The sequence below is a fragment of the Aspergillus foveolatus genome (genome assembly GCF_047715535.1).
Source record: "Aspergillus foveolatus strain CBS 279.81 unplaced genomic scaffold BDW70scaffold_47, whole genome shotgun sequence".
Lineage (NCBI taxonomy): Eukaryota > Fungi > Ascomycota > Eurotiomycetes > Eurotiales > Aspergillaceae > Aspergillus > Aspergillus foveolatus.
In genome coordinates this window covers 110,083-131,304 of record NW_027396111.1, presented here as the reverse complement: position 1 = coordinate 131,304, position 21,222 = coordinate 110,083, and the positions used below count along the sequence as shown (strand labels likewise).

The 21,222-nt window shown below is 48.4% G+C and overlaps 6 protein-coding genes across 6 annotated transcripts; 3 read left to right on the top strand and 3 right to left on the bottom strand.

Moving 5' to 3' along the window:
• Positions 1 to 558: 558 nt before the first annotated feature.
• Positions 559 to 1,928, bottom strand: BDW70DRAFT_169908 (NAD(P)-binding protein; the record flags this gene model as incomplete). Its single annotated transcript, XM_073742806.1, has 4 exons — positions 559 to 1,030; positions 1,108 to 1,457; positions 1,514 to 1,749; positions 1,824 to 1,928. 4 exons carry the CDS (start codon positions 1,926 to 1,928, stop codon positions 780 to 782), a joined length of 942 nt encoding a protein of 313 aa, XP_073593574.1. The 3' UTR covers positions 559 to 779.
• A 191-nt stretch (positions 1,929 to 2,119) lies between these two features.
• On the top strand, positions 2,120 to 5,048 carry BDW70DRAFT_169906 (uncharacterized protein). The gene is made up of 5 exons (XM_073742805.1): positions 2,120 to 2,447; positions 2,498 to 2,622; positions 2,674 to 4,056; positions 4,113 to 4,395; positions 4,476 to 5,048. The coding sequence occupies exons 1-5, from the start codon at positions 2,388 to 2,390 to the stop codon at positions 4,680 to 4,682; spliced, it is 2,058 nt and encodes a 685-aa protein (XP_073593573.1). The 5' UTR covers positions 2,120 to 2,387; the 3' UTR covers positions 4,683 to 5,048.
• BDW70DRAFT_90579 (Zn(II)2Cys6 transcription factor) lies at positions 4,832 to 7,642 on the bottom strand. Its single transcript, XM_073745167.1, has 5 exons — positions 7,181 to 7,642; positions 6,564 to 7,132; positions 6,477 to 6,508; positions 5,100 to 6,426; positions 4,832 to 5,048 (listed from the first exon to the last, which is right to left on the bottom strand). Exons 1-5 carry the CDS (start codon positions 7,267 to 7,269, stop codon positions 4,981 to 4,983), a joined length of 2,085 nt encoding a protein of 694 aa, XP_073593572.1. The 5' UTR covers positions 7,270 to 7,642; the 3' UTR covers positions 4,832 to 4,980.
• Positions 7,618 to 9,412, top strand: BDW70DRAFT_90585 (MFS transporter). Its single transcript, XM_073745168.1, has 4 exons — positions 7,618 to 7,939; positions 8,001 to 8,379; positions 8,428 to 8,505; positions 8,558 to 9,412. The coding sequence occupies exons 1-4, from the start codon at positions 7,722 to 7,724 to the stop codon at positions 9,371 to 9,373; spliced, it is 1,491 nt and encodes a 496-aa protein (XP_073593571.1). The 5' UTR covers positions 7,618 to 7,721; the 3' UTR covers positions 9,374 to 9,412.
• Positions 9,413 to 13,552: 4,140 nt separating this feature from the next.
• BDW70DRAFT_169902 (phytanoyl-CoA dioxygenase family protein) lies at positions 13,553 to 14,431 on the top strand (the record flags this gene model as incomplete). Its single annotated transcript, XM_073742804.1, has 1 exon — positions 13,553 to 14,431. One exon carries the CDS (start codon positions 13,553 to 13,555, stop codon positions 14,423 to 14,425), a length of 873 nt encoding a protein of 290 aa, XP_073593570.1. The 3' UTR covers positions 14,426 to 14,431.
• Positions 14,432 to 19,121: 4,690 nt separating this feature from the next.
• Positions 19,122 to 20,962, bottom strand: BDW70DRAFT_169901 (cytochrome P450; the record flags this gene model as incomplete). Its single annotated transcript, XM_073742803.1, has 7 exons — positions 19,122 to 19,457; positions 19,545 to 19,809; positions 19,865 to 20,153; positions 20,222 to 20,626; positions 20,679 to 20,748; positions 20,799 to 20,891; positions 20,945 to 20,962. 7 exons carry the CDS (start codon positions 20,960 to 20,962, stop codon positions 19,122 to 19,124), a joined length of 1,476 nt encoding a protein of 491 aa, XP_073593569.1.
• Between the last annotated feature and the right edge of the window lie 260 nt (positions 20,963 to 21,222).

Genomic DNA, 21,222 nt, shown 5'->3' with positions numbered 1-21,222 from the left:
TATTTTGAAATAGCATCCTCACTACCCATTATTTGCCTCGCTTGAAGTTGGCTTATGTACAGAAGAAGGGGCTGCAGGGACTGACTCAAGACCTGCGGGCTCAAAATGGCTCGCCTTGGGGGCCTTGCCATGCTTATATTGCATTATACCATCATGGTTTCTGTCTGGATTGGTCATCTGTCAAGGTAGATTGTGGATCTTGTCCAGCATTGCCAGGTTGCTGCTGCCTCAAGGGACAAGGCACACGCCCATGCGACTGTGTAGTCATCAAGGGCGAGAGAAGCTACTAACAAAGAGCAGAAAATAGGGAGAGGTTTTAATCTCACTCTGCAAGGTATATAAATGCAGTAAAATACCGGTAGTTGGCAATTGGCGTGTCTGAAGGAGGCAGGGTTTGACGACGCGGCCTGCAAGGCTGACATGGCCGATCGCATGTCTACATATGTCGCACGAACGGGTATTGGACGCCTGACTGCAACCCTGACCACCCTTGAAAATCTTAAAGGCAGTGCCCAGTAACAAACAAGTTTCAAATCTGTAAGATCACTAGAGGTTCCCGGAAGATTCAATTTTTCCCCTTGTACTCTTACACAGTGCACTGCATTCGGCGATATGGAACCGTCGAGAATGCTGTCAATGCTCAGGCGCATATATCCGCTACCAGAAGCACAACAGACACCACGGACGAAGCCTTTACTTCAGGAACCCAGCGTCTAACCAACAGCAATAGATAACTAGACCTATACGACATGATATGTACATGATATGTACAAAGACACTCAAGCCTTCCAACCATGCTCCAGGACCATACGGACGGTCTGCGCCTGGATCTCCGGGAAGCGGCGGTTGAGTGACTCTTCCTCGGGCAGATCAAAGTCCCCAGCAGCTGTCCAGCGGCCAAATACAGCCAGCATATATTGGAGCTGCTCCTTGGGCAAGAATGCGTAGGCGAGCGGATGTGATGGAAGCTCTGTAACTTGGAAGGTTCTCAACATATCCTCGCTGTCGTAAGTGACGTTGAAATGGACACCTGCGGTGCATATACAATGATCGCGTAAGCACTGGCTAAAACTATGAAGGTGCATATATAGATGAAAAGGTACGAACCTTTGACCTCTTCCGCGACAGCAACAACCTCATTCAACGTCTTTTTGTCGCCGATAATAATGCTCCGCTCCGGCCAGTTTGCTTGACTGATGAGCGCAGCAACGAACTTGGCCACGTCGAAGGTATGCGTAAATACGACGGGTACATCGCCTGACCCCGGTATTGCGGCTGTGTTATTCGCCACATCGACAGCGAAGACAAATGGCTGGAGGTAGCTTTTGACTTTGGGCATCCCGTAATAGTCCAAGAAGAAGCCATTCGAGATCAAGGTATATTCCAGGCTCGTGCTCGATCGCAGTTTTTGCGCTGCAGCTAACTTACCCCGGATCAGTGGGAGGATTTCTCCATGTCTAAGATGGTGTTTGATCAGCGTCCGATATGTGAGTATTACGCGAAAAGTGCTTACGCTTCGGTGTAGAGAATGCCAAATTCGCTAGGGACGAATCGTTTGGTGCTCGACGAATGCTCTGCAGCTTCGATGAGATTCAGTTGCGCGTCGCTTGTATCGTCGGTCGTCAAAGATACTGCAGATATGACGGTGTCGATTTTATTGCTTTCCAGCAGGTGGGTAAGGGATTCGACGTTAAAATAGTCCGCAATGAGCAGTGGAATTCCCAGCTCTTTTGCCAGATCATCGTCGGCCTAGGTCATTTCCATGATCAGCCCCATAAAGAATATATCAATTGGTCGTTGCTGATATTTGATCTGATGCCTACCTTTCTCGTCAAAATGCTGACGGAGTGATCCGTGGTGTTCTTCAAGGCCTCGACAATGGCGCGTCCCAGCTTGCCGGTTCCGCCAGCGACAGCAATGATGGCCATGGTTGGAAATGGTTGGAAATGGACTGAATTCTTTTGGGAAGTTCTCTGCTACTTGAGTACGACAGAGAGGCGAGGGTTTTAGTAGGTATTCATCCTTCCAAACCACTGCCGTCGGAATGAATAGTTCCCGATGCGAAGGGCAAAGATATCCATCTGTCAGCGATGCTTAGCAATGACAGCCCTGACTCCATGAATTGACCATCTTTTTAGGTGTTGTGATTGGCTGCACAGCCTAATCTGAGTTGTTCGTCTCCACATCCAAGCTACTTGAGATTTGTCAGTCGGGTGCAATTTGCTTCCGACATCCTCTTCGTTCATCCTGGAGTTGGGACGCTCTCGTGCAGTCTGGTCTGCATTGATCGGGATATCTGAACTCTTTATCTGTGTGACCTGCTTAGCCCTTAAAGAGCAGATTGCAACTCTCGTTTCCTGTTATCTATTTGCAACGCTCGGTCAAAAATGAACTTCTCGAAAGAAGGTGGTTTGCCACCAAGCGAAAAACGCAGAAGAATCACCAATGTAAGATAGTGTCCTGCTCATCTAGCGAATCCTGCATAACACCTAGCTAGGCATGCCAACAATGTCAGAAAAATAAGAAACGCTGTGACGGCGGCAGTCCACGGTGCACTTCGTGCACAGAGCGCCAGTTGGCTTGTACTTACCTCGGGGTCAGACGAAGAGGGCGAGGGAGAACGTCGGTAGGACTCTTGGAGATGGACGGTATCATAAGCTAATCCTACTCCAGGAGAACATATATAGAGAAGCTTGAGGCTCGAGTTAGCGAATTGGAGACTTTCTTGCGCCATTCGACGAGTGCTCCAGTGACGACCAACGACAACAGTCTTCTCAGCGTTGAAGCCTCTGAGAACAACGCTCAGTCTAGTTTATCGGATAGACTGGATTTTCCGGAGCCAGAAGGGAGGTCGTCTGAGCTAGAGATTTGCCCAGGTGACCACGAGAAAGCGCAGCTAGCGCTGAGGGAAAGATTATTCTCGATACTCCCTGAGCTAACAGGGGCTGAAGAGTCCAAGTTAGAGGCAAGCCACGGCCGTCTTACTAGTCCTATCTTCATCCAACTTCCCCAAAAGCCCTATCTCCAGTCTCTGCTCGAAGTGGCCTTTTTTGAACTCAATCAAATAGTGCCATTATTTGATGTTCCCGTGATGCAGAGCCTCGTGGAAGACCACTTCTCACACTCGACCGTTCACCGAGGAAGTTATCGCCAGCGCTGGGCGATGCTGAATGCAGCAGTAGCTGTAGCAATTCAGCTCCGGACCGCAAGGGGCTCGCATGCTAAGATGATGGAACTCTCATGGGCTTTTTTTAAGAATGCGTTCAGCATGTACTCCGCCATTACTTTACGGGGTGCAGACATATTGTCCCTGGAAGCCCTTCTTGCTATGGCATTATACATGCAGGGATCAAGTGATATACGAACCATGTCTGTTCTGGGATGCGCGGCCGCACGCCTGTCATTGACACTTGGTTTGCATACGAAGACATATTATTCCGGGTGTGATCTCGCTGCAGCGAACCGCAGCAGGAGGGCTTTCTGGGCAGCTTATATTTTCGACAAAGACATATCTGTAAAGACAGGATTGCCTTCCAACTTCGATGAGGATGGAATCAACATCGACCAACTTGATCTCATTATGCCTGATACCGTTACACCCGCATCTTCAATGGGCAGCAACGGCTCGGGAATCAATGCATCAACGTCCAGCTTTCTCCAATCGAAGGTTGAACTAACAATGATTGGATCCAATGTCCGGAAGCGGCTATTTTCCAAACCCTGTAGTGAACAGAGTGTTTACCAGCTGTTGCACATCGTGGCTGAACTTTACTATCAACTGGTGAGCTGGAAAGCAAGCCTCCCGTTACATCTCCGACCTGACCATATCAACTGGTCCACAGCACCAATGGCCGGGGAACCTATTGCCCTGTTGCACTTCGCCTACTATAATATCCTCTGTGAGATTCACGGCTTTGCAGCGCACCTCAATCACGAAGGCGATACTAATATCATATGGCAAATCAAGTCCGCAAGGATTGCTCAAACATCGGCAGCCTGTCAGACAATCCAGCTACTGCAATACTTACCTCGCCAGGAACAACCTGGACGTCTCTGGTATGTATATTCAAATGTCTACAGAAAACCCATTCTTCTGGCTTATCCCTTACTAGGCATCTTTTATTCTACCCTATGTCTGCGTGCATCACACTCGTCTCCACAGTACTCGAGAGCCCTCTGGATAATCAGGCACGTTCCTGCGCCCAGCACATCAGTGATCTCGTCAAATTCTTAAAGTTGCAGCGTGACAAAATCCTTGAAATACAAGCCTTACTGGATCTATGCTGCGAGTTCGAAAAACTAGCTTTCCATTCGATTTCGGAAGCGGAAAATGGGACCAGGACTTCGAGTTCACTCAGCAATGGAATCAAACCAGGGCTGGACGCATATAGGCAGGTATGTTACCCGACCAAGTTGGAGTAAAATAATAGAAAAAGGAGGAATGTAGGCCGTGATTTTACTAACCTTTGCAACAGCAAATATTGTCTTATACCCACGGCAAAACTAGCGGTATACAGCTCGCTTCCGGGTTAATGGGCAATATACCCAGCTTATGCTCTATTGCTGCTACTACTTTTGCTGGCTTAGTGCCTAAAGTGCAGATATCTTCATATTCAAGCTTGCTTGCGCCATCAACGCTGAGCCCTGAAAGTTATGGATTCCTCTTGGATAATTTTGGATGAATCACCAGTTCCTATTTCCCGCTGCGCATGACATGGACAATTAGTAACGGCACTGTTGCTCCTGTATTTTATGGAAAGCCAATCGAAATCGTACAATGACATTGCAGCGTCCTGTCTCTCTATACTGCTCCGATAGGATATTTTGGCGCCAAATTATGAGAGCGATTCCATCACATCTCTGACTGCACCTGCCAACTATCTTCGGAATCTGCGACCACTCCTAGATACCCCATTTTTGATGGTGGCACGCTTGTTGAATGTCGTCCGAAACGACTATTGACAGAAAACAATCATATTTTCATATTCCCTGAGATTCCAGTACGTTATCGAAAAATGTGAGAGGAGAGTAGAAGCCAGACGGAAAATCTGATAAACCTTTCATTAGTGGCAATCGGTATGGCAGGGTGTGCTTCTCACATTGATTGTTGAAAGTTGCGCCAAGTTCATTCAGAGGTCTGGTATCAAAATCCGTCAGAAAGTCGTAAGAAGCGGAGCCGTTACCGTCCGCGACAGACGCTCCTATGTTTCCAAGGACGATGCTCAGAGCTTTCGCTACTTTCCCAGCTTCCGCAGATGCCGTACTCATTTGAAGCCAAACCTTGTGCGCCATGGTTAGTTGCTGTCGAATCTCTTCAGACCTAGGCGACCACGTTGTCTGGCCCGCAGTCTCGGGCATTTCAAACTTATCGACGTCCTGAAGGTAAAGACAGAGGACGCTCGTTGCGAGGAGAACATCCTGGTTGAAAATATGGCTGACCTTCCATCTAAGCTGATACAAACGACCAAATGGCTGAGACTCTTCGTGAAGCATCTGTTGAAACGATAGGATCTTGAGTGCGGAATCTAAACAAATACGCACCGACTCCCTGTCCCGCTCTTGGGATTGCCTAACTGGGTAGCTGATCAAAGCTCTTCGGTACAGGAGGATGCGTGATTTATGATAGGTCATCTCTACACTTACCCGCTGTACCACAAGGCTTGGACTATCCGTGATGGGTGTTGGCATACTTTGCCAGCGCAGCACCGGCGGAATCGCACGATTGTGGACGTCTTCAAGAAGTGCGTCGGCCTTGATGACCTCGTCATAGGAAGGGGGATTAATATCGCTGTTGATGTCGCAAATCAAGCCAAGTGCTGATATCAGTCGCCCTTTTGCAATGAGGGGGAGCACCGGCGTCCATTCTGTTTCTGGCCTCGGCGGAGGCATCTCGGTCGTATCTTCATCAAAATCGCTGTCGCACAGATTACGGGGCTGTTTCGTATCGATGTGCGTGTCTGTTGCACTTCGAGGAAGGCCCATCTCCAAGGAGAGAGCGAGATCTAATTGAATGATTATAGCCCAGACGCGTCTACGCATCTCACTCTCGAATGGAGATATTCCAGGAAAGTGGCCTGGGTCTCGGTGATAGCCCATGCGCATTGCAATATGTAGTATCATACTGACCAAAAGCCAGCCATCGGTCGCGCTCTCTTTCAAGAGCACAAACTCTCCAGTAAGGATCGTTATAAGAGTTTCCAGGATATACGGTCCTCCCCTCGTATACCTGGCCAAGATGAGACACTGAACGGCCTTCTCCCGGAAGACATCCTTCATAGTAAGATACTCCACCTTGAGCGATTCGGCCCGCTCGTCGGCAAGGTCAATGGTGAAGGTCTGCAACTGCGCAGCAATATATAACATGGAGAACATGAGACCGATCCAAGCGATCGAAGTTGCCGACGGATCTTCCCAGAAGGTTTCGTACTGGTCCAATGTCAGACTGTTGTAATCGGCCCGGTTGAAAAAAAACCCACCTCTCGGAGTAATTTATTGCAATGAATGAGATCTACAGCACCCAATCAATACCTCTGAGAGCGGAGAGAACGTTTGGATGTACTGACACGGAGTGATCATGTAGGAATCAAAATGAATGGCCATGAGGCGGTCAACAACTGTACGAGGAGGAACAGCAGCCAGGATTTCATCTCGAGTGGCATGACGGTTCGGGCCATAGAACAAGTGCGAACCGGGCAAAGCCTTGCTGTCAGTGACCACATCCTCCTTCAGCCCTCTGATTTTGGTCAGAATAGCCTCCCAATGGACACTCTGGAAATAGCTGGTCCCAGACTCGCGCAACTTTAGGGTGCCAGGGTCGGCCGGCGATGCAGCTCCATCTTGGGATTCATTTGGTCGCTGAACCTCAGGGAACCCATCCGCGATTGATAGCGAGCTTGGTCTCGGCGATGTCAGGGCGGGCGGACTTGGGAGTGACTGGCCTTTCATGAGTGTCACGACAAGGCTCTCCAGTTCAGAGATTCTGCCATGGAGGCTGGTGGGCTGCCGCGGAGCAACGGACCGCTGAACATTACGCCGAGCATCGGGCGTAGAAGATGTCGTCGCATAATTGCAAGAGTGGGTGAGGCCACGCCTTGAGCAAGCTCCACATGGGTGTTGTCGGTCGCACCTCAGCCTGAAAAAGGTAAGCGTGCACGACTTTGATGGATGTCAAAGCACGTACTTTCGGCGTCTGCAAGGGTCGCAGGAAAGCTGGACTTTGTCTCTGCGTCGATTAGGCGGCGGACGCGGACGTTGAGCATTGTCGGCCATGATGTGAAGTCTCACGGAGCACGACCTCGTAGAGGGAGAAAAAGAAGTCTGGCGGTGCAAACTGAGAGACAATGGAGATAGCGATGACCGTCCGATCGTCCGACCGTCCGACCGTCCGACCCTCCGCGTCGATCCTCCGCGTCGACCGTCCGTGCGCCAACCATGATGTCTGTTCCGCTGACCCTCCGCCTCTCGCTCTCCAAGCTCGCCTTCTATTAAGCAAATCTCCAGTTCTGCTGCTCATTTGCGGATTTTTCGGATTTAGTAGCTGGCGTACTTAGCCCTGTCCAGAGAGCTATACCTATGACTCCTCTATGCGGGCTTCTTCATCCGGTCGTTGTCCGGCCGCCTACGCTGCCTATATATCAAATATAAATAAGATATACAGGGTGCAAAACCTGGCATCAGTGATAACACGCCAAACCCCCAGGGTCACATTCTGACAGCATCTCATGGCGACTGACTTGGAATTGGCCCGTGAAAAACCGGCGATATCGGAAGATGGCCATGACCAACAATCTAGCGAACCTGACCAAACAGCATTTGAACAAGAGACGAAAGACAATGTCGTTGACTGGGATGGGCCAGACGATCCCCATAATCCGCGGAACTGGCCAGCATGGAGTCGCATGAGCCAAGTCGTGCTCGCCAGCGGTTTCTTGCTCACTGCGTAAGGCGGTTCTTGTACTCCTTTGGTGAGGCCATTCCCGTACTGACTGATAACCCTACAGCAACCTCGCCGCGACAATGTTTGCCCCTGGAGCTTCCTCGCTTGCGAAGGAGTTCCATATCACGAGTTCCACCATTGTCAGTCTCACCGTGTCCATTTACCTTTGCGGCTTCGCCGTTGGGCCAATGTTCATTGCCCCGCTCTCTGAACTGTATGGACGCCTTGTGATCTACCACGCCTGCAATGTCATTTACATTGGCTTCCTCATCGGATGTGCGCTGGCCAGAAACACCGCCATGTTCCTCATTTTTCGATTTCTGGCCGGATGTGCATCTTCAGGCCCGTTGACAGTTGGTGGAGGAACCGTCGCCGACGTCGTCCCGCCCGCTCAGCGTGGAAGGGCCATGTCTCTATTCTCTACAGGACCGCTCCTGGGACCAGTAGGTGGCATCACCCGCGCGAAACCGTCATGCTGACGGTCATTCAAGGTCTTGGGCCCAATTATCGGGGGTTTTGTGTCAGAATCAATCGGCTGGCGATGGACTTTTTGGATCATCACAATCCTAGTGAGTGGAGCACAGCCACTACTATTCTCGAGTCGCTGACGGTTTGACCCAGGCAGGAGTATCGTTCATCATATCGCTCTTTTTCCTTCGCGAGACCAATGCTGCCGTGCTGCTAGAATGGAAAGCTGCTCGTCTCCGGAAAGAAACTGGCAATACGGCTCTGGTTTCGAAAATGGATCGAGGCCTGACCCCCCGCCAGCTATTCGTCCGCGCTATCACTCGACCAACAAAGTTTCTCCTCTTGTCGCCAATCGTGCTCCTCCTATCTCTCCTGTGCGCATTCGTTTTCGGCCTCCTCTTTATGCTGTTCACTACGTTTCCCACGGTCTTTGAGGAACAATACAATTTCTCCGCCGGCATTTCTGGCCTGTCATATCTCGGCGTTGGAATTGGAATGGCCCTATCTCTCGGAGTCTTTGCTGCTGTGAGCGACAAGCTGCAAAAGACACTTGGAGATTCGCCCAAACCTGAAGGGCGCCTGAAACCCATGGCGTGGGTCATGCCCGCCGTGCCTGTCGGCATATTCTGGTATGGCTGGGCAGCCGAGAAGCAGACCCACTGGATCGTGCCCATCATCGGCACATCCTTCTTTGGTTTCGGCTTTCTCTGGATCATGATGCCAACTCAGCTCTACATGGTGGATGCTTTTGGGCCTGAGGCTGCCGCCTCTGCGTTGGCTGCGAACGTGATTCTCCGACTTCTTTTTGCAGCTTTCATTCCATTGGCAGGGCCCCCTTTGTATGCAGACCTAGGACTTGGGTGGGGAAATAGCGTTCTAGGTTTTATAGGCGTGGCTTTTCTTCCAGTGCCGCTCTTATTCTATCGTTATGGAGGGTGGCTTAGGGAACGTTTTCCTGTGAAGCTATAACATTACATTGGAGTAGAGATATTATAGATCTAGTTTACCATTTCAGCCCTTTCATGAAGATATTGTCGCGAATTTCTGCTATTTCTTTCCATGCATTACTAGGTATCGAGGAATGGTTCAATGTCTCTATTAGAAAGCATAACCCTAAACCTTCAGCACTTCCTGCTTTCATGTGAAGGTAGTTCCTCCCTAGGCATACCTGAGTTCAGCCAGTTTCCGTATACATATTCTCAAATAATCGCTGAAAGCTCCTGGCTTGAATCCGCCCTCCGCTCCTATAAGCACGTTGGCGTGGAATGAGGCCCGTGTCTATAGCAGCATACACGAAACAAACCTTGCCCGCTGCCTACAGGGCAGTCCCACGATACTGTTTGCTTAAGCCGACCCGACAGGTTCACAGGAATTCTTGGAATACTGTATACGTTTTTGGGTGCAATACTACAAGACCGATTCCCAGTTGTGGTTCTTAAGTAACACTTAGTCGTTCAAGGCCTAACACGTTTCGTTCTTTAGGTCGCATACCATAGCTAACTACAGGGTAGTGTGGGTTGTGGCTATAGTGGGCTAGAGACTTATGGAGATCGGTCTTCACATCATCATCGTCAATTGCAGCTTCTTGCGGAGGACCACGAACTTGGTCAGGTGAGTACGGAGGGTTAGTCTCTTCATCTGGAGGCCTTGTTTCCCGCTTGGGTTGTCGTTTACGGCTCGGTGAGCAAATGCTCAAGTAATGTATTCGTAGACTTCCTCGACAGTTTGATGTATGCTCTTGCTTCCCTCCTTGACTCAGGGATACATGGCTGCCTTCCAAGTGGGTTAAGATATATGAGATTTTCGCCTGATCGTTTGGGGAGCGGTCCGCGTTTGTGGTCAGCTTGCGTTTGATACCTGTCAGCAAGGCTTCAAACTTCAGGCTTCTTTGCCATTATTGAATAGTTCTAGATCCACAGTCTCTCAGATCGTCCGCCTGCAGTGAACACAGCTGAATACTGTATTTTCCATTGCAGGTGATACAGGCAGCCAAGCTATCATATTCCCCTTTCAGTTTCGCCAGTTTCTCACGCAAAGCAATTACAGTCTTAGGATTTTGGCTCCCGTCACTACTTCTGCATCTGGGCATATAAGGTAGATATTGTACCTTCTTGTTTTTCTATCTAGGTCTGCAGAACACAGTTCAGTTGGTTTTAGGTCTCGCATGTAAGCAACCAGCCAGATAGAAGATTGGCTAAGATTCTGTAGGATGGGGGCATTTGCTGCAACAAGCTCTTTAGGGTTGTATTCTTGGACTTTGACTCCATCGTAAACTGGAATGCGGGATTAATATGATACAGACATGGCAGTCATGATTCAGGCTACTCTTGCAGTTCTAGTTGTTCTAGTTGTTCTATTTATCTAGGCTGTGCCGGCTGTTCATGTTGTTCCTGCTGCTAACAAGTTCTGGTTTGCTTCGCCAATGACAGCAAACTTAGGGCTTAACCAGGTATCAAGCAGGTAGGGACGGCCAACATTTGGGATGGCCAACCATTTAGAATGTCATTGAGGCACGTGGAAAGTCTATCAGTAAGCTTGAAGTCTCTATCTGTTATAAATTTGACCTTGTAGAGCCGCAACTGGCAAGTAAAGGTGATAAGAGTGAATGGTGATACATAAGATCTAATATGGCAAGTCTAGATAATTGCTTAAGTCAACTGTCTGGCGCTATTGATCTGAGACCCAAGCATGGAGGGAAAGATATTAACAGGATTACAGTGTTGTAGGATAACCTCGCATTGCCTGATGCTCGTCCATATCAACAGGGGTGCAACCTGCTGCAGTAACCCCGTGCTCATAGCCATGTGCTGGCCATGATAGGATTGCTTTTTGCTATAAGTCAGGAGCTCCATAATAGGCATCTGGATGCACGTCAGTCTGCAAAAAATAGTAAAGAGAAAAGCTCTGTATGTGGTACCGCGTACCTTGCGTAAGTGTTTCGGCTGATAGCCTGACAGGTTTGCCTTGGTCCCAGAAGCCAATCACATACTGTATGGGCCATAGCAGCCTGGCAGGTGACAAGGCTTGCTGGACCAAGAGGATCATTCCCGGATACTGAGGAGTCCGATGTAGAAGCATCCTCCTTTTTCTGATATTTGCAATACACAACTGGAATGGTCTTTTTAGTCTTCCGTCTATAGCCAAGCTGGACATATGTACCTATACGTACTTGATTTTCTAGGACGACCATAGACTGTCACAGGCTATGGCCTGGATCTTGGTTGTCGGCCATGCCCTCAACCTGGTCCTAAATAAGGTTTCTGCAACATTAATGTACAGCCTCAGAATTGCGGCCTCGTAGGAAAAGAGATCCGTCCTCATAACCTCGGGAAAGAGATCCGTCGGCATGCAAGTCCGGAAGTCGGAAGTCTTGACGTATGATTGGGAAAGCTTGATAAAAAGGGGGAGGAAGGTATCTGCGCTTCTATCTTTTGTTTCTTTCTCTAAGCTTGTGATACTCGTCTATACAGGACAGCTAGTTGAAAACAATACTACCTACGCCCGTTACATAGACTTCCTCTTTCGGGACTCCGCCGCTTTAGCGCTCAGGGGTCTGCTCAGTGAGTATTTCACATCACAGATCACTGCTTACTGAGCACTAAGTCTTGGCTCTTGAGCAATTACATGTACTCACTGAGCCACTCACCCCTATTTATTTTGTGCGGGTAGTTCAACAACAATGTTTGATGATATTTCTAAAAGTTGCTTAAGCCTGCTCAAATACCTGCTTAATATGATGCAAGTGAATAATAACAGAATTCAGCTTGCCCCCTGTTAGTAGAGTCAAGCAAAACAAAATTTGAGGGTAATAGTGATAAACCTTGAGGGCAGCTCTGGAGAAAGGCATAAAGGTATGGCTCTTCCTTAAGCATTTTGCCTGGCATGTGACCATAATGTCCTTCAAAATCTACCATCTATCTTCACTTTTTTAAGAGATGAATCTCCCCTACTCCTGTGGGTTCCTCTCTGTTACGGATCCTGTTGAGAATCGATATCGAGGGTCAAATGCCCCAGCCAAATAATCGTGGAAGCTCCGGATGAGCAACCGATAACTAGGGACCCTTTCCTGGGAGATGCTACGTGGCGGAACCGTCAGGATCAGCCGTTTTTGGACAAGGCTTCGTCATGATGTTGCTACCAGGTTACATGCGTACGGCTCCATAGATGTACTTAGGACCGAGGGAGGTCTCCTGGGCTGGGGGACCCCCAAGGTTTAGTCTTGCATTACCCTGGCTATTCGTTCCCTATCGTTGATTCTACGTGGTGCTGGTGTCCTTACCTGGTTAACAGGCTGATCTATCCTGACAAAGTAGGTTCTTAACATTAACTCCCAAGCTAGATATATAACTAGCTTAATAATCAGATAAAAAGAGCTAGACTACAAATACTTAACTAAAGCCTGATAGCAGAGGACTATATCTATAGCTATTGATATTATTACTGTTGTGGATACTCAAAGGGGAAAGGGCAGAAGAAAGCTGTATCGACTACACGAACGTAGCCTACTAAGGATCGGACGCCATATAACGATTGATTCTTGATATGGAAATGCCATGTGACGTTCATTGTGTACAGCAGGTGTACAGCTGTTCATCCCTTTCCACAGTAGTGTCGTGTCATAACACCTGCGAAATGTAAAGACCCCACACCCCTCACAGGTTGGAACTTGGATCACAGTCGTTCTGCTCCGAATCATTTACTTGATCATTTTCTGATAAACCAATGCCGATTTTTTTTATATGTAATTAAATATTCTTCTATTATATAGAACACTAACCTGACAGGAACTCAAGGTGGTGAGGAATAAGACGTGAAAGCAATAGGGGAGGTGCATTTGACTCCAACTATATCCACATGCCTTTGCTGCGGTGAAACAACTATAGCAAAGCGAGTGTCATTGGTGGGTTGAGAAATGTTTTTAAGTTATGTTTCTAAACATTAGGGAATGTTCAGGGTATTTAAACCACGTCAGCTCTCATCAGGGACGATGGCAAAACTTTGTCTAAACGTGTACTCTGATCTGCCATATCAAAGTGCCTCCCTTTGGAAGATTTCTCCCGAAAATATCGAGCTTTGTCAAGTCCATTTGCTAGACATCCCTGTCTCTCTCACGCTGTTCTCCTTCTGTGTTGCCTCCCCTGCACAACAATGAAACGCTTTGCCGCAACCACGGACTTTTCTATCATCTTCCGGGCCCTCCAGGAAGATGGTATAGTCGTCATAAAAGGGCTTCTAGATCCATCTGAGGTTGCTAGCTTCAACCATGAAGTCCAGCCTGCAATGGATAAACTCCAACCTGGCTCGCAATGCGGAAACGTACAGGAGTCCGAAGCAAGCGCCATGACAAGACGCTTGTTGAACCCGGCTTCCGAGAGCGAAACAATGCGCCGCAAAATACTGGACAAAGACCTTTTGCACCAGACGAGCGACGCTGTCTTTAATCAGGCTGATGGTGCGGGCTACTGGCTGGGTAACGCAACGGTATTTGAGCTCGAGCCCGGCACCCCAGCCCAGCAGCTTCACCGGGACCAGGATACATTCAGATTCTGGAGCCGTATGGGCCCGTCGAGCCCAGAGGCGATGTTGATTTTCTTTTTCGCCTTAACGCCCTTTACAGAGGCCAACGGTGCAACACGCGTTGTACCGGGAAGCCACCGGTGGGCCAAATTTGTTCACTTTCAAGACCCAGAGTTTGATGGGGGTGCGGAGACGATCCCCGTCGAAATGGACCCAGGCGACTGCTTTATCATGTCCTCCAAGCTGGTACACGGTGCAGGTCACAACTCAACCACGAACGAAAGACGCCGTGCGCTAGCTGTTGGGATTGTGCGACGTGATTTGACAGCGCATCAGGCATACCCTCTTATTCTTCCTCGTGATCTTGTTGCTTCAATGCCATACAGGGTGCAGTCACTATTTGGTTTCCGAAGTGGGCGATGGGCTGGTGTGGAGACCAACTATACCATTTGGGCGGATCGTGAAGAGGATATTGGCAAACGTCTTGGGCTTGTTGCATCTTAATGAAACGCGTCACGAAATCAAGGGTGATGCTTAAGGCGTGTTCCGACAGACGTATAAATGGCATTGGGGGGAAACGCGAAGTGGGAATTCAATGTATGTCATTTATGATTAGGGTATCAAAGAAGGCCACGCGTCCTACAAAAAACCATTATTCGGACTCAGATTCCCTGACGTATGGCCAGGCGCTAGGCTATCACAAAACAACTGGCCATGTAGGTTAACATAGTTTTCTTAGCTCAGACGGCGATGGGACATGAGGGGCAAAGGCCAAGTAATGTGGATGGGATACTACATAGAACTGGTTCTGCACATAATTATCTCGAATACAGAGGTGGCCCGCTCGCTTGCATGGCCCATTCGCTTACGGGATGCGTTAATGGCGAAGTATAAGGATGGCTCAGCAACAACTACATGTGTTGTCCAACATAGCTTACATAGGTGGCGGGACCTGGGAAACATAGGCCCAATATGCCCTCCCAAAGGGGGTACTTAGAAACACAGACAACCATGAGAGAGGACTGAATGCCTCACTCAGATGCCGCTTGGGCGGCTTTAAAAAGCTTTTGATGCGTCGTGTATTGGAGACTATCGAGAAAGATGGAAATTTCGTCCACAAGTGTGCCGGTCTCGTCCATGGTGAGGATGGTAATGGACTCGGTTTTGACTATGCCAGAGGTGGTTTCGGAATTGTGTGCCAAATTCAAAACAACTTTTCTTGTTAACTCATCGACAACTGTCTGACTTCGATCAATCACAGCAACTTCAACGGATTTAAAGATAGCGCGGAAGCTTGGGAATTCTTTGAGGATTTCCTCGTTGGTCTTGGACGATCTGCAGCTTGGGGTAATGCAATGGGTGATACAGTTCGGTGTGCGAGTGGCCCTGAAGTCACATTCATCAAAATTATAGTGTGAGATATATGCTGATGCCGTTGCCAGGAGTGTATCGCGTGTTGGAGCCATTCCAAGATTATCAAGAACAATAACGATCGGTATTTGGATGCTAGTCAATGGAAAGACAAAAGTGAGAGGGCTGAGGTACCTAGTGAGGATCAATTGGAAAGGTCCAATTTCATGTTCATTGGGAGATTATATGCACATTCTGCGCGATCGTTAACGCTACGTATGTATGCAACTTTTTCACCGCTTTCTCCAGGGTAAAATGCATTCTTCGCCCTTGCTTCCCTCGAGAGTCGCTATGTCCTCCTTCCCCCACCCCATCTCACAGCGTCCACGGATATCGAGATGCACTTCCATTCTCGCCGCCCGACAATCTTTATACCTTGTAGTATGCGTGCATGCGAGAGCAACAAATTGAGGGAAAGATGTTGTGCAGGTTCCGACGTCATGTATCTAGCGACTTGTAACCCGGAACCCCAGGGCTCGAAGTTTCATCGTCACATACAGCCTAATATTGTCCAGGACAAGCAAGACGACCTGTCCTGATCAAGTTCGAGGTCCTTGCTTATCAGGTCCATCCTATAAAAATAACCATTTTTTTCCTACTGCCAACCTTAGCAGTTGTAGCACGAAACTACGGTGGGGACATTGCCGAGAGCCAGTGAGAAAAGGTCGTGACGCATTTTTGCTCCTTATTGCACCTTTAATTGAATTCGATGCAGCGCCCTGGGAGAACTTTATGTGGTACCCCCTAGTATGCTTTGGAACGACCTAGGCTGTTCTGATCAACTGCCACACCAGCCTATACGATCCCGGCCAGCTGAGAGAATTGGTGTATCAGCCTTACTTCAGGCGGGACGTGCTCCTCTTGATACCCGTTGCAGTATTCCGGCAGAGAAAAAAAGGACCTAATTCGAAGCGTTTCGTTGATACAGGCATTAGGATATGGGGTGGCAGCAAGACCCTCATCAGAAACTTGACTGGATGACTGGAATGAACACAGCAGATTCTCTTCAAGCTTCTTCAAACATTACGAGCTCTTTAGAAGAAGTGGAAACGTGGGGCCTACGAATGTATCCGAAGTCCCATACATGCTTAATCTGTCTAAAGTTAAAGCAACGCCGAAGCAGGGCCGTAGCAAGTGTTTGACTCCATTCGGAGGCATGTGAGGAAGAGAAGACCTTTGTTGAGTGATCATCCGTGAACAGATACTTGCCAGTGATTTCTCCCTCCTGCCTTCTTTGCAGCAATTCTAAGGGGGAGGTAGTGGTTGCCCTCGAAGCTGGTTTTTAATGACAGCATTGTCTCTATATGGGGTGGTTGGCTTCCCAGCGATGTAGCCAAGTAATCGCCACACATGGTAGAGTGTGGCTCCATGCCTTTGGACAGTAAACCTGCCGAAAAAATAGAAGCAGAGCTCGAGAAACCACATAACGCGCTCGTTGCCGTTGATAAGTCTGCCGGATGGTGCTGTTGATGATGTCAAATGCCCCGCGCATACTCCTCATCCAAGGGAAATGCCCAGGCATACATCGGCTGGAACTTTTTGGCGCGTGTATCTAATGCCAACTATGTTCCTAAACTCCCACATAAGTTATTGTTCAGTGTTAAAAGTGGAAGCGTAGAGTCTGTCTAGCCCAAGGAAGGGAGTCCCTTATCGTCAGTAAAAGCACCGTTAAGCATTTCTCCGATTAAGACCCAGTTGAATCCCTGAGTGTGGAAGTGGCCATAGGTTGAAGCAACCGGCGGCCAGAGAAAATAATATCTACCATGCTCTCCTGGTCTACGAGCAGGTTCCTTCGATCCCACGAAAGTAAAACTTTTGTCCGGCAAAGCCATAGATGGTGTCAAACGCAGTGATAGTGGCTAAGGAAAAATCACTAGGTCCGAGGCGACAACGGGCCTTTTCATCTGTTCATTAATTGATCAAGCCCACTTTATAATCACCGTTATCAGGAAACTTCTACCATGGGCAAGATGCAGTAAATAAGTGTCGTGAAGCTCTTTCAAGCTGAATATATTCCCCGTTTCGAATCGTTCGAACCTAAACGAGCTACAGATATTAGACCCGTTGAAGTTCCACCGTATCATTAACATGGCTTACTGGGATGAGTTTGAAAATGCATGGACCGCGTATGTGCGACAAGGGTTAAGAAAGCTTGTAGTACCCCATCCTATGGCCGAGTTAGCGATCTAAGCCGAGTCAAAACATACAACCCTATTTAGATAGGAGCGAAAATTGCACTGCAGATATAGAACGTACTGTGTATAGAGCAAGCATCTTACGGAAAACCCTAGAGCTGTACCCCTGAGAAAAACTCACCTCTGTTCTTTATTTCAACGGAATGTTGGTATTTTGACGGATATCACAGAAGCTTGCCATTGACGCTCAAGTTCTTGTTTTAGCCTCATTAGTCACGACCAACGTAACTAGAACAACTTCAACTTATTGCACGAACTTGTGGAGGATAAACTAGACGGACTCTGACTCCAGCTACCCAATTCCTTACAGTTGGAAGCCAAGAGCAAAGACCACTAACCCATCTTGATCCCCAGGCTTCAATGGAATATGGAATGCAGGACTGTGACCTCATTGGCATTATGTGATTCTAGTGTCTAAATTTCAGCTCACTGCAATAGAGCAGGTTTCATGCTTGCACCATATTCACGTATCACAGTGCACGGAAGCGCAATAAATAAGCTGGAGCTTCTTCTCGATTCGCTAATCTTCTTGGCTGTGATAATCTACGTACAAACAACAACAACTCCATTAGTTTCACCTAGCCAACTCATATTCGAGCACTAGACTAATACTTCCTCGTAAGGTTCCCGAAAAGTCGAAGTCGAATTTGCTGGAGAATGAAACTTTCCCTCGTCCCTCTTCTAGGGGAAGCTTCCCGGGAGGAAGGGAAAACAAAGAGAAAGAAGGCCAACGGGAGAAAAAGAAAATGAAGAGAAACGGATTGACTAAAGGCAGTAAGCAGCATATCTCCTTTGAACGTCGAGAGAAAAAATAATAGGAGACCATTCTCATCACCAGTAAGAGCCGGAGAGTCCTTGGAGATTGAAAGGAGCGTATGTCCTGTATTTTCCCAGGCCCTATAAGGACATATCCAGTAAAGCACACAAGGCGTCGTAAGGCATCATCGTCGAATGAGACCGACTGCACCTCTACCTATGGCCGCGTGATCCATAATCCTCCGCCAGTTCTCCATGACCGATCAACTTTACTTCAGACTGAATCAATCATCGTCTGTTGCGTTCCCAATGGTGTGCAATTGGTTGCAGTGACAAAGAACGCGAAAATTCCAATTAAGGAATTGCTTTGATCCGACAGCCACAACATATATCCTGCAGGTTCTGATATAGAGCACTACATCTGCTTCAACACAGGTGTCGATTAGTAACCGAGCATGTGGGAGCGCAATTGACGCCAGATTACGACATGAACAGTTTGGTTTTCCCAAGGAAGCCCCAATTTCATGATCATACTCTGGTCACCTAACCTCGGCAGTACGCGTGTTACTGGTTGTGGAAGTGAGCGGCCGGGCGTTGAATACCCTGCTGGAATACAGATTGGGGACCACTGCCCAGGAAGTACCTAAAACAGCGAGACGGACAGTCTCTTGCGGTTGCTGAGACTCGGGATGCAGGAAGCAGCAAAGTAAACAAAACCATATTTTCGTTATAAGATCATGTTTGGATACTCTGACAAGTTGGTGTATTTCAAATGCAGGTACCGTTCCGCGCTCCTTTATATTTGACCTCCTTGCTTCTCTTCTGGAGCTCTCAGTATATTACTCATACCCCAATACACCCTCTAATCTAGGTTCCATCATCACTCGTAACTCAATACCCGTCCACCCCACACGCGAACAACTGTTCGTGATATCGAACTCAGTATTTACGAGCTGCAATCGATAGAGATATATTGTCTTCGCCAGGATGAGGCGGAGGAGCTGCATCGCCATGTTCCGACCAGGGCATGCCCTGGTTCCAAAAAGAAATGGCCGCGATGCTTTGTTGGTCTTTCTGGAGCCAGAGTCTAGCCATCGCTCGGGAAGAAAGGAAGCCGGAGAATCCCAATGCTCTTCGGAGTGTGCGAGACTGTATTGGTCTACTGCCACACCTGTCTAGGAGTTGACGTTAGTATTAGTGGTAGTGGTAGTGATGGCGATGGCGTATACAGCATAAGGAAAGAAAGACACGAAGATACGTACCCCAGCGGGAACGTAAATGCCATCCACGGTTGCACCTCTGGATACGCGTTGGAGGATACCGGCACTAAAAGGGGGTGCGAGGCGGAGAACTTCAGCGATGCAGGCGTTCAGATAGGGAAGCGAGACCAGACGCTCAGTGCAGATACCACTGTAGGACTGGAATACAGAGAGCAGCTCCACTTCTAAGGCTTGAAGGCATCGCTCATTTTTCAAGAGATAGTAGAACATGGCATTGGCTGTATGCCCGGTGGCGTAGATGCTCAATCTGGCCGGCGTCAGCTTGAATTCCCCCTCTAAACGAGCAGGAAGAGAGGCCATACTTTGTTGAATAGCTATTTACAATACTGTAAATTTCTGGGAGGTCGACCTTCCCCATTTCCTTAGCCGCTACTTTGATCAGTGCGTATTGGTTGTCTTCAACAATGATGGTGCCGTGCTCACCATCGTCATCGCAAAGTTCTGGCAACCTCGCAAGCTTGCAGAGAACCCTCCAGACGTTATAGATAGACTGTCGGTGTTTTTGGAGGGTGAAGCGTCCCGCAAAGCAGTAGCATATTTCTAGGAAACATGCAAAGCGTTCGTTGTCATCGATGAGACGGTCAAAGTTTGCTGCACATGGGTGTATGAGACACTCTGTTACTATGGCAAGCGTCGAGCAGAATTATAGGTGCACGTACTTCGTGAAGACTCTTTTGCACGCTTGCCAAATGCAAGTAGCGAACCCAAATTCCACATGTAATCGAGAATGAGGCTGTCAAGCGCAATTGGCATCGACCGCGACTCCCTCCTTCCGACTTGGTGCAGTTTCAAAGCGTCTGCAAATGCGACATTAAACATTCGTTCGGTGGGTGCACCGGTAAGATTGTTCAAGGACGAGGTGACAAGTGGTCGAAGCCACTCGCGAACGCCCTTTGTGACGCAGTTGGAGAGCATGATGTCCACCATCGTATCTTGCTGAACGAGCATATTCCTCCGACTGCCTGAGATCACAAAATGCCTATCGCCGGCAACACCGTAGATACAGTCAAAGGCGCTAATAGTAGCAAACGAGACATCACTCGGGCCTAGGCGGACGACGGGCCCTGGTTGTATATTAAGTATTAGAGAGAAGGGTGTGCGGTGCTTGCGACCTACCATACTTGGCGTGCAGGCCTTTCAGTGTGAAGATGTAATTCCCATTGCGGATCATACGGATATAATAGAGCTAATCATTAGATATCTCGTGGCAATGCCGGTTGTATGAGTGTTTCTCACTGGTAGGATCCTTGAGATGAAAGGGCCTGGGATATGGGACAGAGGGTCAAAAAGGAGCCGAGACACTAGCCATGCTACGGCCACGCCGACCAGCTTGGGCCACTTTAGTACAGAACTGCTGGTCAAGAGCCAAATATTGAACGCACCAGATATATAACTAGCATGCTGACGTGCTGCGATGTTGAGAAGTTTGGGCTGGCACTTTCTTACAACAGTTCGTTCAATTTATTTACCATGCTTAGCATTTCTATCCCAAAGGACGCCGGCGAGGGAGACAAGAGCATGCAGTATGTGTTGTTGCATTCCTCTATAGCCTGGGTTTATCTCAGGCCGCGCAAATGCTGACGATGAATCAGGGACCTGTAAGGGACTAGAAACTCCTAGCATGACACATGGCGCTTGGGACCAATCGTGAGCCGTACTC